The following is an 18,938-nucleotide window of genomic DNA, read 5'->3' as shown; positions in this document are numbered from 1 at the left end:
CTCCTACCTCACCTCCTCCATTACTATGATAACTTTTTCTCCACCAGCTGTCACTGAAGGGGCCGGTAGCAGTCAGTGTCATTATTTTCCTAGTCCGGCTTCGTGCTGACTGTGTGAGTTTGCTTCCCTCTCTGTTTCACAGCCTGGACTGCCCATTTATTTTCACTCTAATGAAGTAGTGGAAAAGAAGTGTGTGTGTGCATGTGCGTGTGCATGTGTGTGGGGGTGGTGGTGGTGGTGGTGGTGGTGGGGGGTAAAGGATTGGTGTTGAGAGGAGGAGAAGAGAGTAGAGGGGAAAAATTAAAAGAATGAGGGGAAGAAAGAGAAGAGAGAGGATGAGAGGAAAAGAGAGGTACATACTGTATGCGCAAGCTGTGAAAACGTTTCTAAAGAAAACATTCCATTGAGGCTGAATGAGATCAAAATCCCCGAAGTGATACATCAACAGAGAATGAAGGCTCTAAATGTGCACAGAGTAGCCAGAAGGGCCCATTACAGAAAACAGCAACTTAACACATATACAGTATAGAAGACATATGAAAACATAGTCAAGATAAGAAGTGCAATGAGTTACAATGTACAGTACTGGGCAGTACAGTGAGATTCTGCATAAATCAATAAAGCTGTCTGCTGGATCCCTGCTGCTGTAATTGGACACTTGTCTTAATTTTGTGGTTAGCCAAAAGAGCTATCAATGTTACAACATTAGCATTTGGTGAATTTGTGCGAGTTCGGCATGTTTATGTGTGTTTGTGTTTCTGCGGCTCTGAGTCTGCCCAGTCTAATGAGCAGAATGTTGTAACTACATCGCTATCATTTTAGCAGAAAATTACCTGAAGCCAATACACTGAAATTCACCACTCAAAGGCATAGCCTAGATTAATACATAATGTTCTATTGTGTTTGTGTTAGTGTAGAGAGATGAATTCCTCCCACAGAGAAGACCAAACATTTAACTGTAGACTCACTGGGGAAGCGGGCTTTTCGGAGACACATGCGCTGCCGAGCAAAAATGATCCGTTTTTCAGAAGATTAAGGCAATTTTTCCTTGAATCTTTTAGCTGAATACTTCAAAAGATTGCCACAGAGTTAGAGCTCAAAGAGGACGAAATGAATTGATTTGATTATTTTTGGGTGAGTCTGGATCAATTGCATTCTTTCCCCTCGTCAGAACAGGGTCGTTTGGCCCTGAGGGCAGGGGAGCAATCATTTGAGGCAGGCGGAGCACGCCATTTGCCCAGGCCTGGAGGGGTTCTGATTTCAATGCTCCATTATGAGCCATGTTAACAGCAAATAACATGAGAACACACACTAATACACACAGACATGTTGCATTTGAGCACGTATAAACACACTGGGACACAAAGGAAATCCTTCAGACAGACACAGTAAGGAGAAAAGAGAAGAAAGAAAAACGTCAGAGGGACAAACGCACACATTCCATACTATTAAGACCGTTTATGGCTCAGCTACTGAAATGAGAGACTAAATAAGAAAATTTTCTGACAATCAAATAGATTTCACACAGATCTTTCCTTGTACTGACTTATTTTTTTAAAAAAATCTACAATTCTTCATATAAGTCCAAATGGGAGTGGACACACAATTCTGGCTCCCTGGCAGTAAAATGTATACAGTACGGAAGCACGTTTGTATAAACTGTGACGGAGGAAATCGATCCTTCACACTGCTCCACATGAGGAGAGCCAGCTGGATCCTGTTAACAGTTCTTAAATGAATTCTACACTTTCTAAGTCCTGTGACATTCAGAGAAGCTGTTACATTAAAATTCTCAGTGTTTTGACAATTCCAAACAAATTTACACAGGCCGAGCTGTGCTGCTGAGGCAGAGAGCTGACTGGGTTGTCCGCACTGTGTGTCAAGGTTATCACAAGACTGTATTTGTCTAAGACTGACAGGACCCACTCTGAAACCCAACTCCACATCAGTTAGTGTGGGGGGAAGTCTTGTGGAGGGAGACGGAAAAAAGCAAGGGTGGGAGAGAGGAAGAAATAGCGAGAGACTGAAACCATCATTTATTTTAAATAGCTGAATGTTGGCTGCAGAAGTCACCTGAACATCTGTAAGACAGATAGGCTTATGCTATTCATGATAAACATTAGGCTATGATTGGTTGAAGAAGGAGGTCAGTTTGTTACTGTGATATTGTCACTTCTAATCCTCAAAGTTTTTTTGTGTATTGCAGTGATTTGTACTAAATACACATCCTGAATGGAAACCAAGCCAAGTCCTTGTAAAGGAAATGTTAGCTTTGAGATAGTTGCAATATGTCCAAAACATTGTCAACATAGCTCTTGTGAGAAATAACTGTCTGCCAAAGCAGGACGCTGTGTCTAAGTGTATAGAAGAATTTATACAATTTATTTTCGCAGTGCAAATAGTCATGGTTGGTGCGCAGACCAAAATTACCTCAGGTTGGGGCCACTGTCAGTGACCTTAGCTACAGTCAGTTGGCTTAGACAGTAGTTAGTTGATGGATAAACAGGCTGTGATTTGCCTGGGGGATGGTGGGGATTCCCCTCCCCTGGTCTATATTTCCCTGCCTCTGCTGAGTTATTTTTGTACCTGTTGGGGACAAAAATTATCCCCCTCATAGTGATTTATGCTGCCTAAGCCATAGACCATATAAAATATCCAAAATAAAAATAGGCTACTTAAAAAAAATTTACGCAAAGCGCTGCAACGTGAGAACAGTCATTACTGCAACAACAATAAAATCAGAAATGGACTTTCATTGTCAGCGCTCACGTGACAATAGAGATGACACCGCGTCTAGGCTACATGATGATGCAGTAAATGGACCAGGGGTTGCCTCCTTCCCTGCTTGGAGATTTGCTGAAATGTGGGTAAAAGAGGGGCGGCACGCTGTAGATGACCCCTCCACAGGAAAGCATAAAAAGAAGACAGAAATCTGTCATCAAAGAAGACTGTTTATTTGGTATGACAATTAGGCATGTATTGGAGCCTATTTATTGTTATGATGACAGCTATTTGTGCTATTGCATGTTGTGATTATTTTCTATTCAATATTGAAGTTTGCAGCTTGCTGCGCATAGAGCTGAATTAAACAGTGACTTACAAGAATGACATTAAGTATATTGGCACGTCTGGCCAAATGGTGCTATCCAAAGTACTGAAGGAAAAATTGGGGGATTTATTTCTGACATGTTAAATTAGTATTTAACCTTTTGTTTTGTTGTATATGATCACATCTCCTATGTGTGTGCATGGGGAAAGGACAAGGCATGAATTTGACATCTCATTGCTGAGAGTGAAAATATTGCGCTACTTGATTAACTAAATTTTTTAAAAAATGGATCAAAATATTCCTGCAAATGCAGTGGTCACACTCAAGTTTCGTAATTGTTGTAAGTTCATAATTATTTTATAAATGTTACTGTAACAGCGGCAAGAAATAGCCTAATAGGCACCATTGTCTATATAGGCTCACTGTGGTTCAATTTATTTTCCTGAATAAAAATGTTTCAAAAATATCAAGCAAGAGGCAGCTTCTGAGAGCTGATCGATCAGAACAGAATGGGCTCATTGGGAGGAGGGCTTTAAAGAGACAGGGACTAAAATGGCTTGTTTCAGACAGAGGCTGAACTGAGCAGCTGCATAAAGGGCCAGTATAAGATAATTAAGGAGTTTTTGAACTGTAAATCATGCAAAGATATTCCACTAGAGCCACAGAATATACATATAGACCTGGAAATGAGCATAATATGTCCCCCTTAAAGGGTCAAGCTGTGTAAACTTCTCTCCATATGAGTGTCAGACCAATTGAAATCCATCAAGCTCAATCATATCAGCATACCATTCAAATCTAATAAAGAACACAGTCTAACTTGAAGAAGTTTTTTTTTCTTTCCTGGAAACCCCCATGTTCTTCATTCATGTTTTATCATAGAATGTAACCTTCAATACAGTTCCTAAGCATAATAATAATAATAATAATAATAATAATAATAATAATAATAATAATAATAATAATAATAATAATAATTTTATATAGCACTTTTTAAAACACACAGTTGCAAGGTGCTTAAACAAACTCAAAGCAAACAGAGAGTATTTATAAAAAGGCTAACCTACAGAAATTAGTTTTCAGTGGCCACTTAAAACAAACCACATGTTATGGATATTCCATAACTGACCAGGACAACAGAATGTCAAGCTGTACTCCTCTGTTCTCTCAAACAGAAGATAACACATGTTGTTTAATAAACCAGGAGCCTCACAGGCGAACCAAGGCCAGAATGCAGGTCATCATCAGACGCAACAAGACAAACCAAAGATACAGATTTAGGTCATAGGTTTATGATTCGGAACTGACGAACTAGTTTCTATGATTGGCTTAAAGGCTGGTTTTGGACTGTGTGGGTCAGACGAGTTTGGGGACACCGTACGAACAGGAGGTGTCCCTTGAGTCGCTCTCCCTTGCAAGGTTCTTCATTAAAGTTTTCCCAGAATCATCATACGAAGTTTGGTTTGGTCTTCTCTTCTTCAAACTGACAACTGCCAGTGCATCAGCTCCGAAAATCCACAACAATTTGGCGTCACGAACAGGATTTCAACACAACAAAGACGTGGTAAGTGCATAATTTTATTTTATTATTGTGCCTTACCATGTCTGCGTTTGACGAAATCACAAAGAAACTGTGCATCACTTTCACTTTAAAGGTGGTCACAAAGTGAACAAAAAAAAAAAAAAAAAAAAAGCAAAAAGCTGATGGTTAAAGAATCTAAACACATGAAAATGTGTTGAAACTGTGCAGTGATAAGCAGGTGCAAAGCATGTGGTTGTGAAGAGGTAAAAAAAGGCAGAGTTGAGTGAGTCTTAACTCCTGCAGTGCCACAAAAGTGGCTGGGATTTCTGGGCTAGCTTCGGGCTACGTCCGGCACAGGGGGACCCACCTGAGGTTTAAACTATAGAAAAGACGTTTTCGGGGTAGGATTTGGCCTATTTCGTTTAAGCCAAGATCGGGGATCATCCACTCTGTGTCCTGTGAGAAATGTTTTCAGACTTGGGATTCTAAGTCCTAGAGTCGGGCGCCGGTAAAAATTTTTTCAAACAATAAACAGTGTACACAAGACGAAGAGTTGCTTCGTCGGTTTGGCTTCAGATCACTGCTATTGCACCAGGAAGAGAGGTGTAAAAAAAAGAATTTCGGTGATGCTGGGAAAGTTTTGATGTGTCTGTTTTGTGTTTGATGTGTTTGTTTGTGTGATGTTTTTAATGTAAATGTGTTAAAATGGGCAACAACACGTCTAAAGCAGTGAGTAGAACACAATCTACTACAAAATTAATTCATTCACCAAAACACAAGAGAAAGAACAAATCTGTTTCAGTAGGAAACAAACGCACCAATTCAGAAGTAAAAGGTCAATCTGCCATTGATAAGCTTCCCGAAGCAAACCCCCACACACTCACAGATGCACAATATAGAGCGATGTTTTCTCCACAATCTCCGGCGGGAGTTGTTGGTAGATTGAAAGGATGGACTTTTGTGTTTCCATTTTCTTCCCTTATGAATCAGTGGACAGATGGCGAATGGCCATACGAAGGAGCGTTTGATAGAGATAAGCTTCAGATTGCTGAGTACAATGTTAACCCAGATTTTGGAAATCCATCTTGGGATAGTGCGTATATGAAAGATTGTGTAAATGTGTGGTTAACTGTTGCTCGTCAGAGGTGTGGAGTGAGTCTGGATGAAAAAAGAGTTGATCGTTTTTCTGATGAGTTCAGAGCAGCAGTGGAGAACTGTGTTAAATGTGTGACAGCATGTCACTTGCCTATGTTGGAAGCAGAGTTGCAAACCAGAGCTACAGAAATGATGAAAATTAAACAGAGGCATGGTGAGAATGTGAAGGCCATTTCCAAAGCTATCATATACGGTTGGGCAAAACGGCAAACTGATGCTCCCTCTCCACAAACTTTGTTGACCATTGTATCCAAAGCTGGAGTGCCTTTGCAAGAGTCACACACAAACAAAACAATGATTTCAATTTTTCCACAACTTTCACCTTCAAACCCCTTTTCAGCTGCTAACATGACTGATCAAACCATTTCACAACAAGCAAAGACTGACGATGAATTTCTCTTACTAGCCGCAGCTGTTGAGGGACAAAGACTACAGACTGAAGTAGAAAATAGAGAAGAGCAGATAGCAGCTAGAGAAAGGGAAAGAGACAGTCAGGCTGCTAGAGAAAGGGAAAGAGTTAAACAGGAAAAGAAAGATAGAGCCGACGAAGAAAAAGCTAGGAAAGCTGCAGAAAAAGAAAAGAAAGCTAATTTGTCATTCAAACAGGTAAAAAGCCAGAAAAGAAAGGAAAAGAAAAGACATTTAGCTGCCGTTGCTGAAGAAACAGAGATAGACACTCAGGACAGCTCAGGAGAAAGTGAGGTAGAACTTGAGTTACAAGGAGCCAGAGGTAAGGAGGAGGAGTCTGACACAGATCATAGTGACGACACAGAACCTGCAGTCAGGCCAAAGATGACACAGAGACGACCCCACACTGCAAGTAGCAAAACTCAGAGACGAGGTACAACTAGAATGACACATTCACATCTGGAAAGACATACAAGATCGAAAACTAACATTTTAGAGCCCCCTCTAAACATTACATCCACCTCAATAAATGCTCCAAAAATCATGGTTGGCAACACAGCTGTCTGCAAACCATGGACTCCTGCTGAGATAGTTGGAATGACACAAAATGCCCCCAATCCGACCACAAACCCAGATGAATACTGGGGATGGTTAAGATATGTATGCTCTGTGTATAACTGTCTGATACCTGATGTTGAACAATTACTTGCTGGCTCATACAGAACGGAGTGGGATTTGTGCAAAGGTGAATTTCTTTTCCCTGCTCGGACAGAGGATGGCCAGTGGCCTCCTCATAGAACCATGATTGACTGGTTAAATGAAGAAGCAAAAACAGCAATAAGAAAATGTGCACGACAGCGCACTGACTTTAATAAAGTAATTCACTGTGTCCAAGATGCATATGAAACTGTACCTGAGTTTGTTAACAGATTTACACGTACTTGGGATAGCAATGCAGGAATAGGACGAGAAGGAAATGAATATTTTGTTGTTACAACCTTTGTGCAAAATCTAAAACCAAATGTTGCAGCTGCATACAAATTGTCTGTCACCGATTGGCAAACCAAAGACTGGAAAGCAACGGTAAACAAAATGATGGCGCTAGATAGGTGTGAAGTTTTTGCTGAAGACAAATCTGCCTCCTTCCCAAAACAAATGTTACAGCATGCGCGACAGGGGGGTGGACAACAGCATTTCAAAAACAATAACAAGCGAAAACCGGGAAAGTGTCACAAATGTGGGAAAGCGGGACATTGGGCTAATGAGTGTAGAAGTGGTCGTCGTCAGAACAAGCAAAATTACCCATTCCAGGATCACCAAACAAGGAATTTCCAACAAACAGCCCCCCTTGCTTTACCACAACAACAACAACAACCACTACCACCTCCTCCACATGTTGATAATGTGAATCATGGACAATATTACAATCAAGCATAGGGAGGCCATAGAGGGGCAGGATCAGAAAAAACATTTCCCATTCAAGCAGCTGTAATTCGACTTTCAAAAGATCCTTCAGAAGATCCAATAATGCCTGTTGAAGTAAATGGTAGTAGAGTTGACATTATGGTAGATAGTGGGGCCACAATTTCCACTGTTAAAGCTGATGAGCATGTATGTACACCAACACCTAATTTTGTCACCACCGTGGGTGTTTCCGGCGTTCCTGTTGTTGAGCCACTATCACAGAGAGCTAAAATAACTGTTGAAGGTTCAGATGTGCAACATTCTTTCCTGATTTCTGAGAAAAGTCCAATTAATCTCATGGGACGAGATTTACTTTGCAAGCTACATGCCACCATTCAATGCACACCTGATGGATTGTTTTTAAGCCTACCTGATGTGAAGGCTGCTCATGCATTTCAGTTTTTGAAAACTATTGCTGATTGTTTGTATTGTTGGTCATTGACTGATTTTAACATGGCTTCCAGTTTCACAGTATCTAGCATTCAAAAAATTGCTCAAATTTCACCAGCATGTGCAACACAGATGTCTGCCATGAGGCCTGTACTACAGTGTCACTGTACAGCAGCATTTAACCCCCCAGAGGTGTACAAACAATTAGCTGATGTGTTTTTGAATACACAAGAGGGGTTGGAGTGTGAACAATGTTTGTTTGTTGGTCCACAGGGATGTGCAATTCCAATTCGGTTATCTGACGCACAGCGCAAATTGGTTAATGATAAAGATTCATTTCCATACATCACTGTAGCTGTCTCTCCTGGCTGTGACCCACAACAGCTTGAAAGCATGGTGGCACAGTGCCAGGCATTGAGAGGAGCTGCGCAGACTCCTCAAACTCAAACAATAACACACTTGGGCCTTGAGCTGTACATGTTATCTTTAACTGAGCACATCCAGCTACCTCAGAGTAGGTTTGTTTTGCAACAACCACCCCTCCCCACACAGTATGGGCCTCCATCAGAGCTTTCAGAGGTTCCATCTATTTTATGGGCTAAACATAAAAACCATGTGGGTTTTGTGAATTCGGCTCCACCTCACGAAGTCACACTCAAACCTGGTGCTAAACTACCAATGGTCAGGCAATACAATTTGCCACACAAGTCAATTGCTGGTATTGAAGGTGTAATTCAGTCTTTACTGGATCAAGGTGTGTTGGTTCAAACAACAAGCCCATGTAACACACCCATTTTACCCATTCCAAAAGCAAACCGCCCAGATGAATGGCGTTTTGTACAAGATTTGCAAGCTATTAATAGCATTGTAGTGCCAACAGCTCCAATTGTGCCAGACACAAATTCGATTTTAGCTTCACTACCATCCAACTCAACACACTACACAGTCATTGATTTGAGTTCAGCTTTTTTCTCAATCCCGTTGCATCCAGATAGCCAGTATCTGTTTGCATTCACATTCAAAGGAAAACAGTACACCTGGCAGCGTTTGCCTCAGGGTTTTGTCGAGAGTCCTACAGTTTACGCAGCAGCAGTGAAACGGGACTTGGATGACCTCCACTTTCCAGGGGGCTCCACTCTCCTACAGTATGCAGATGACCTCCTGATAGCTTCACCATCACAGGAAGCTTGTCGAACGGACTCCATCTTGCTCCTACAGAGACTAGCTGAGTGTGGTCATAGAGCATCACTTGCCAAACTGCAATTTTGTCGGTCTGAGGTGACATACTTGGGTCATGTTTTGAAAAATGGACAGCGCCTGTTGTCACCGGAGAGGTTGAAACTGCTGGTTAACATGCCTCCTCCCACAACCAAGAAACAAATGCTCTCGTTCTTGGGGATGGCGAATTATTGCAGACATTGGATCTTTGAGTATGCTGCTATGGACTCTGTTTTGCGAAACGCCACACTGCAATCAGCTCCTCCCAAGGTGCAGTGGACTGAGGACATGAACAAAGCTTTTCAGGACCTGAAACATGCTCTCACCTTGGCTCCGGCATTGGGGCTGCCGGACTATCATCAGCCGTTCCATCTGCATGTACATGAACGAGATGGCTTTGCTACAGGCATTCTCGTGCAAAAACATGGGTCTCATTACCGTCCAGTTGCGTACTACTCCTCTCGACTAACCCCTGTGGTTCTTGGCATGCCAGGTTGCTTAAGAGCGGTGGCCGCCGTTGCCATCATGATTGAGAAATCTTCTCCAATTGTACTGGCTCATGACTGTGTTGTGCACGTTCCACATGCAGTACTTCACATCTTGAACACATCTGCTACCCAACACATGACAGCTGCACGTCGTTCAGGCTATGAAGCAATCATTCTTCATAGTCCACACATCACTTTAAAACGCTCACCTCCATTGAATCCAGCTACTCTCCTTCCATTGATTGACACAGATGATGAGCATGATTGCATCACAACTATTGACCTGTGTACATCCCCAAGGCCAGACTTGTTGCAGACACCAATACCCAATTCTGATTTGATTTTTTACACTGATGGTTCAGCTAGCAGACCATCTGATAGCACACATCTAGCTGGCTATGCAGTAGTTAACGATTGGGGGGTAGTAGAGGCAAAAGCACTGCCTCCAGGTACCTCTGCTCAAGCAGCAGAACTGTATGCTCTAACTAGAGCGTGTATTCTTGCTTCTGGTAAGGTGGCTACTATTTACACTGACTCAAGATATGCATTTGGCGCTGCTCATGATTTTGGCCAGTTATGGAAGATGAGAGGTTTTGTGTCATCTTCTGGAAAACCACTACAGCATCACACTTTGGTTAATGACCTGTTAGATGCTATTTTGCGCCCATCTCAGCTTGCAATCATCAAATGTGCTGCTCACACGAATGGAACTGATCCTGTTTCACGAGGAAATGCAATGGCTGACACTGCAGCCAAACAAGCGGCACTTTCCTCTCCCTCTTTGGTACTTCAATGTGCCTCCACACAACCTACCAATCCAATTCCAGTTCCTTCCGCTAATGATGTCGTGACAATGCAAAATCACGCTGATGACAGGGAGCGAAGTCTTTGGTTGCGTAAAGGTTGTAAAGTTGACGCGGAGTCTGGCTTGTGGCTCCACCCTGATGGTCGACCGGTTTGCCCTCGAGCTCTCCTTCATGTACTGGCACGTGTGACGCATGGTCCAGCGCATGTTGGAAGAGGGGTGATGAATGATGTTATTCGCTCACAGTGGTTTGCTCCAGGCATTACTCAAGTTTCACAAACACTTGTGGATAGTTGTATGATATGTCAACAGACCAGAAAAAAGAATAGCACAGTGAAACATGACCACTTAGAACCCCCATCAGGTCCTTTTGTAAATATGCAAATAGATTTTGTACATATGCCAAGCTCACAAGGCTTCAAATACTTGCTAGTCATAACCGACAGGTTCTCGAAGTGGGTAGAAGCTTTTGCAACGAAAAAAGAAGATGCAAGAACAGTTGTAAAGTGTCTGCTAAAAGAGGTAATCCCTAGGTACGGAGTGCCGCAGGGAATAGATAGCGACAGAGGTCCAGCTTTTGTGTCAAAAATCACTCAGGGACTGTCAGAAATCTTAGGATTTAAGTGGCAGTTACATGTTCCTTATCATCCACAGAGTTCAGGTCAAGTTGAGAGAATGAATGCAACTATCAAAGACAGATTGACCAAAACAGTCCTAGCCACAGGCCTGAAATGGCCTGATGCACTGCCGATTGTGCTGTACTCCATTCGGAGTGCACCAAGTGCAACTACAGGACTGAGTCCTCACGAGGTGCTGATGGGAAGACCAATGTCCACAGGGACAAGTCCCCCACTGACACCACACAAAGCTACTCTGCTTTGGACGGATGAGTTCATGACTGAGTATGTGAAAAGACTAACAGAGATTTTGAGAAAGTATCATTTACAGGTGGCTGACAGACTCCCCAAACCATCGGAAGAACCAATTCATTCCTTTCGAGAAGGTGACCTGGTATTAATCAAATCTCTGGAAAAAGTGTCTTTGTCTCCTAGGTGGAAAGGTCCATACCAGGTGCTGCTGACTACTAGGACGGCCCTGAAGGTCGAAGGCAGAGCAGAATGGATCCACGCCACAAGGTGCAGACTGGCCCCCCCAACCACTGGCGGAGGAGAGCAGAGCCCTGGCAGGTAACCGGATGGTTACTCCTTTTTTCTCTCCTGTTTAGTAGGTTCGGGCAGGGGACAGGTCAAGTCGGTCCAAATGAGAGAGAGACAGGAGTCTCTCTGATTCCAGGCGAAGGAGAGCGGAAAGGCTTTCCTTCTCATGACACAGTCGGTGCCATGAACCCAGTGCCCCATGGACAGGGGCGCCCTTTGCAGAATGATCCAGAAAATGCAGACCAAGAGCCAGATCTTGGACATACGGACAAATCAATGAGCCCATTGGGACTCTACAACACTATGGCGGTGGTCTACATATGATAAAACACTGTTTGAGACGAAGCAGAGTTCATCCACGTCGATGAAGGTGTCTTTGGGTCATGGGGGTCCGGATTGGTCAGGTTCCTGACCACTCTTGCTGTTGCTGTCTTCCTTTTCATCCTCCTCTGCTCATGTGACTGGATGAGGCGTTTTCACCCAGGTATCATTTCAGATGAGGAGGAGGAAACTCAAAATCTAGGATCACTCCAGGAGGATGGATTCCACATCACCATGCATCGTATGTGCTAGTAACCTCTCCATGGTGATGGCCCTCTACTGTACGCAAAGTGCATGGGTTGAAGACTTCACTTTGTGATTGATTTGTTTTATTGTTATGATGTAATCAAATGTTTGTATGACTCCCCTTTAAGTTGCTAGGATTTCATCTAGTAAGAGGCAGGAAGTGTCTTGTCTTAGGTTGTTTGCGCATGTGACTGGTGACCTCTGTCAATGACCTCCTTTAACGCTTTGGTGTTCTAGGAGATCTTCTTTGAGGATTTGCCTCACTACTGCCCCTGGTGGTTGGAAGACAGAACTCATGGGTCACATGACAGTTGTTTTAAAGGGGTACATAAGAGGGGTTTTTTATCTAATTTACTGATTGTTTGCTTTTATTGTTATTGCATTATGTGTTTAAATGATTATGTGTTTTGATGATTTTACTTTTGATTTTGTTCAATGCAATTGTTGATTCTTGTATTACTTTTGTGTGAGAATTGTTATCTGTTGTGCGGATGTTGTTTCTACTCTGTTTGTGCCCTTACAGTCCACCAGTCCAGTCATAAATTGGTAATTTGTATTGATCTTTTGATCAATAAGAGGGGATTGTTATGGATATTCCATAACTGACCAGGACAACAGAATGTCAAGCTGTACTCCTCTGTTCTCTCAAACAGAAGATAACACATGTTGTTTAATAAACCAGGAGCCTCACAGGCGAACCAAGGCCAGAATGCAGGTCATCATCAGACGCAACAAGACAAACCAAAGATACAGATTTAGGTCATAGGTTTATGATTCGGAACTGACGAACTAGTTTCTATGATTGGCTTAAAGGCTGGTTTTGGACTGTGTGGGTCAGACGAGTTTGGGGACACCGTACGAACAGGAGGTGTCCCTTGAGTCGCTCTCCCTTGCAAGGTTCTTCATTAAAGTTTTCCCAGAATCATCATACGAAGTTTGGTTTGGTCTTCTCTTCTTCAAACTGACAACTGCCAGTGCATCAGCTCCGAAAATCCACAACACCACAGATTCAGCAGATCTGATGGAATGAGGGGAGCTGTTCCAAAGTTTAGGAGCTACAGCCTCAAAAGCACAGTCCTCTCTGGATTTAAAATAGGAACGGGGAACAGATAAAAGGCCTTGATCAGATGATCGGAGTGGCCAACAGCTAGAGTAGGGGATCAACAACTCTGCTAATATGTGCAGGGGCCAGGCCATGCAAGGCCTTGTATGCAATTAGTAAAATTTTGAAGTCAATTTTGTGTTTTACCTCAAGCCAATGAAGGGAGGCAAGAATTAGGACAACTAATTTTTATTAACAGCCTAGCCGCTGCATTTAGCACCACTTGAAGACGAGCTAAAGAAGTGATGCAAGAGGGAGTTACAGTAGTCTAAGTGAGAAAAATCAAGGTATGCACTAGAAGTTCTGTTTTTGGCTGATAGTATTTGATTTTTGCAATATTTCTCAACTGAAAGAAACAAGACTGAGTGAGCTTAGTAATATGAGGTTCAAAGTTCAAATGTTGGTCAGTTTCAGAATTGCAATGGAGAAAGTTTTGATACATCCAATTTGTAACAGAAGCTAGGCAGTCATGAAAGGTGCTAAGGTTATTGAGGTTATCAGGTTTAACCGAGAAATAAAGCTGTATGTCATCGGCATAGCAATGGTAAAAGATACCACTGGAGGAGTTAAGCAGATGGCCCAGAGGTAGCATTTATAATGAAAACAGAATAGGCCTGAGCATCAACCCTTGTAGGACCACACATAAAAGAGGAATAGAAGAAGACACATAATTGTTAATGTGAACATTAAAGTGTCTGTCAGACAAGTATGAGGAAAATCATTTGAGTGCAGTACCAGAGATATCAACCCAGTTCAGCAGCCTATCAAATAAAATGGCATTATCAGTGGTGTCAAGGGCAGCAGATAAGTCAAGTAAAACTAAAATGGAATATTCATCTTTATCTGCACACATAAGAATGTAGTTAGTTACTTTAAGCAGTGCTGTTTCAGTGCTATGTTTTTGGTGGAAGCCAGCTTGAAATTTGTCAAAGACATTGTGTCCCTCGCTCAGTTGGAGAAGCTGGTGAGCGACAACTTCTTCAAGAATTTTTGAAATGAAGGGAAGTTTGGAAATGGGCCTGTAGTTAACTAAATTGTTGGTATCTAGGGAGGGTTTTTTGACACTGGCTGTCTTGAAATAAGAAATATGTACTTCACTAAAGAAGTACTGCTGACCTTTTATGCTGGTCATTTATGCTTTCAACACTTGGCAGAAGAGAGGAAAGGACAAATTGATGATACATGGAGCTATGCTTTACGTCTTGCTTTAAGCAATGGAGGATTAAATAGAATGAGGCATGAGGAAGAATATACCAGTAGATTTGTCGACATAAGGAAGAGACGCTGTGGTTGAGAGAAATCTAAAGTTAAGTAATTTACACAAGACTTTCATTATGTGCGAACCTTGTGGAATTGAGAGTTATCCCACACACAGAGCTTCTGTGTTTTCCCAGAAGTGCATTAAGTGCAGAGATGAGATTAGTTTGCCCTGATATTGAGTTGGACATGCCTCCGGATTTTACTGCTGTGATACACAAATAAAGCATGATATAACATTTCTAGAGGCTGAAATGTCAAATCAGGAATATTTACAACCAAATGGAATGCACGGCCTAAAGTAAAAACAATTTTGCAAAAATATTGATTTTAATTCATTTAAGAGAAGTGTGTAAACATCATTGGAAACATACTGTATATTACAACCACTGTAATAGCTGCAGCATTTTTTTTTAATCAAGCAGTGGTCAAAGCAGTTATAATTGGTTCCAAAAATTACTAATATGATTAGCAAAACTGTATCTAATTTGCATAGATCTTTCTCAAACAAATTGAGTTGACACAGCAGGAGGTTTGAGAGATGGACAGGAGAGAGAGATGAGAGTAGGAGGTGAGTTGAAGGCAGAGCATGGTCACTGCTGCCCCTGGGCTGACTTGTAGATAACTACAATTCCCCTGGTCTGACTCTGCCTCTCACCTTGTTACCTCTTTAATTCACTCTGTAGCTCTCATTTTAACTGTGACCTCGGTAATAACAACCTATTTCTGTTTATTTGTTTCCCTGTGAGTGAACTTTGGATTACCCCTATTCCTCTCTCTCTCTCTCGATCCTCCTGAAATCTGACCATATATACTATAACTCCTTTTGTCCCTTAATATAATGAACAACAACAACAACAACAAAGAAAGTAGCTGCCGTGGGCTGGTCTTTTTCCCACACTGGACACACAGACCAATCCTCATCAGTACTTCAGGCTCATTTGCAATGCTAAACACAATTTTAGGATGTGAAAGGGGGAAGACAGAGAAATGGGTGAAGAGGGCAAGCATGCAGTGAATTAATTCTGTCATTCAGCTGGTAATGTACCTGACCTTGGAAACTGTCAAACTCTTCTCTCCGCTCGATTCACACTCCATTACAACTCTAATAGCACCAATTACTGCTTTATTTAGCTGTGTCATCGCCAAATTCCCCCTTCAGAGCAGTGGGAGAATAATTATTTATCCTTCCATCCTCCAGGCTAAATTATGAGTATGAATATCACATCTGAACACAGAAGTAGATAAATAAATACGGGAAGAGGGATGGGTGAATTTGTCATTTGGGAGGGCAGGGGCACGAAAGCATACGGTGGAAAGAAACTAAGAAAATTTGATATTCCAGTAAAGATGTAGGTCATTCCAGAACAGATTTTTATTAGCATGGCTGTAGATATCGATTGTTGGGTCACTGAGTCGGCGAGGCAAGAGGGAACTAAATGAAAATGGAATCTAAGTGATCACCTGCTATGTAATGCAGTTACTCTTTATTACTCTGAGATAAATATGATAGATACACATTCATGTCTGCAATAATGTGAATTGAGCACGCCGCTTCATCACTGAGACCTTACATATGGGGTCACTGTCAGACCTCTCATATGTTTTAATTTTATTACAGTATAAATAGATAAATATGATACACCGATGTTCTTGTCGCAGTTAACGATCTCCGGGTAGGCATTTTTATCAGAGAAATCCATAGGGTCAACCAAAGGCCGTGACACGCAGATATCACTGATTTTATAATGAAGAAATAAAAATGATGAGTTCCCAACCTGGTGAGAGGCCTTGACTATAAGTCAACTTCCCTCCTCCCTCTCTTTCTTCCCTGCCAACTTCGACTCTCACTTTTTACTGCACAGCAGGGGCTTTTAAATTTGTTCAGACCCAAACCCAAATGTCAACCTGAAAAACGAAAGGCTCATTAAAACATACTGTTACACTCACCATATGGAAGCCCACCAGCAGTGGGATAATGGTCTATGTTGTGTACCAGTACAGTATAATACACCAGGCTGTAAGATATCTGTACAGGCTAAAGCTTCTAGGTTAAGCCAGCTGTTCACTTTCCCTTCCTTGTCTGCCCTCATCCCACTCATGTCAGACTGAATGATTCCACACTAAGTGGATGCATCTGTGTGGTAGGAGTCTCTCTGAACCAATTGGAGAGGTGGGTGGAGTTGTTACCATGGCACAACAACTACATGAGCTGGCATCAGGTTGGTGATTGGATGGGTAAGAGGCCAGATGAGAGTTTAAGGGTGACTTTGGAAAGATCAACCAGAGGCATCTCAAAGTAGGCTGGAGAGGGGTCATTATGTCACTTTACCTCTGTTATCACCCAACCAACTGACTCAGACATGCATCACAGACATACTGGGCACAGGCGGTAGTGGCTTAGGTACTCAACACGCTCTCCTCTGGACACTTTTTAATTGGCCAGTTGCCTTAACCTGGGACTTTTGAGAGTTCATGTGTGTGTTTATGTGTGTGCATTATGTGTTGAGCGAAAGATATAGACCATAAGATGACAGATATACTATTTATACTGAGGTAACTATCCCCTTAAAATATCTGAGTGTATTGGTCAGTGTGGGTAATTCTGCAAATCATTGAGCAAGACTGCTTTATGACAATATCAGAGTTATGCATATGATTGTATTATTAATATGTAATATTAATACAGCATATATTTTCCCCTGATAACAAAAACATATACTGTTTATTGTATTATTGCCCAGTTCTACTTAAAATGCAAATGTGTGAATTAGACATGTGCACAGGCATACACACACACACACACACACACACACCCACACCCACTTACACATATTAAGCACATTCAGAGCCGAAAAAGGGGCATTGCTACTGTATTAAAGAAAGTTGGGTCAAAACTAATGATATTTATCATTAATTTGACCATTTTTTGGATGATTTACATCTATAAAATGTTAGAAAATAGTGAGACTACCTATTGATATTTCCAATAGCCCAAGGTGATGACGTCAAATTGCTTATTTTCTGCACCAGGGTTCCAAAACACAAACAGATGTGCTTTAGCGTGATATAAAAACAGAGACAAGCAACACATTCTCACATTGCAGAAGATTAAATCAGTAAATATTTGGCATTTTGCTTGAAAAAAATGACTTAAAATAAATAATTCATTATCAGAATTATTGCAGATTAGGTTTCTATCCATCAACAAATCAAATAATCAACCAACTTTTTCAGCTCTTAAGAAAAAATATAAAGTTTTTTTGTGCAGCCAAAACTAACTCATGCTGCATATTTCCCCAAAACTATTTTGCAGTACACAAAAAAATCTGACTTGCTACGTCTTAAAACATCTCCAGAAGCATCTTTTTAAAGCAAACCACACATAGAATGGCGTACATACTGACAGAAAACCAGACAGCGGGAGACATTATGGGCAGAGCCTTGTTACCTTGTCACATCTCATGAGGCCCAGGTAGCGGAGGGACTTGCTGCTCTGAGCGATTTGTGTGGCTCCCTGGTCTGTGATGTCCTTACACCAGCCGGCATCCACGGTCTCTATGGTACTGCTGTACTGGCCTATGGCTATCAGAGCTGTGGAAATAAGAGGAAAGGCAGAGAGGGAGAAGGATACAGAGGTGTGGAAGATGGGAGGGAGAGAAATAGGAAAAGGTGTTAGTCTGACAACCTTTCTCATGCAAATGTGGCAGCATCGTTCTCCCACAGAGACACACAGAAATTCAAGATGAAACCGGGGCAAGTCATCTGGCCAGCTGTGACACATAATTCCGGTGTTTACAAAACACCTTGAAAATATGCACACATACACACAAGGTGGCTAACACGTTGAAACACACCCATGTATCTCAAACAGACACAAATCTCACACACACCAATGCTTATTTAGACTGCTGCAGGATTCATCCATTAGAGTGATGGCATGAGTCACAGCACTGAAAGGCAATGACGACATGCCAGGGTAATGTGTGAGTCCATGCCAGTACATGATTTAATTCTGCATGTGTTTGTGTGTGTGTGTGTGTGTGTGTACGTGTGTGTGTTTGTTTACTGCTGCCAGACATAGTGCCAGGGTAAAGAGTATTCACCGAAACAAATATCTCTCTGTGTCTGGGGGCTTTGTTATACCTCGGAGCATATGTGCATGCATACAGTACATGCCTTCACACACACTCACACACACACACTCACACACACACACACACACACAACATACTGTGACCTCATACGTGTGCTTCCCTTTTCAAACTGACTTAATTTATTTTTGAGAAGAGTACAAATTAAAACATGCAGCTGGCAAACGAGATGAGATTAAATCTCATGCAATCTATCTAAAAT

At 41.9% G+C, this 18,938-nt stretch overlaps 1 protein-coding gene across 1 annotated transcript in view; it reads right to left on the bottom strand.

Annotated features, from left to right (window-relative positions):
• fbxl17 (F-box and leucine-rich repeat protein 17) overlaps nucleotides 1-18,938 on the bottom strand; it is a 248,318-nt gene that overhangs the window by 13,686 nt on the left and 215,694 nt on the right. Inside the window, exon 10 of the mRNA XM_042420590.1 lies at nucleotides 18,034-18,176. Within this exon, the coding sequence (XP_042276524.1) occupies nucleotides 18,034-18,176 (143 nt within the window). The remainder of the gene's footprint in view (nucleotides 1-18,033; nucleotides 18,177-18,938) is intronic.

This window comes from Thunnus maccoyii, chromosome 9 (genome assembly GCF_910596095.1).
Source record: "Thunnus maccoyii chromosome 9, fThuMac1.1, whole genome shotgun sequence".
Classification (NCBI taxonomy): domain Eukaryota; kingdom Metazoa; phylum Chordata; class Actinopteri; order Scombriformes; family Scombridae; genus Thunnus; species Thunnus maccoyii.
This window is presented reverse-complemented; position numbering and strand designations above follow the sequence as displayed.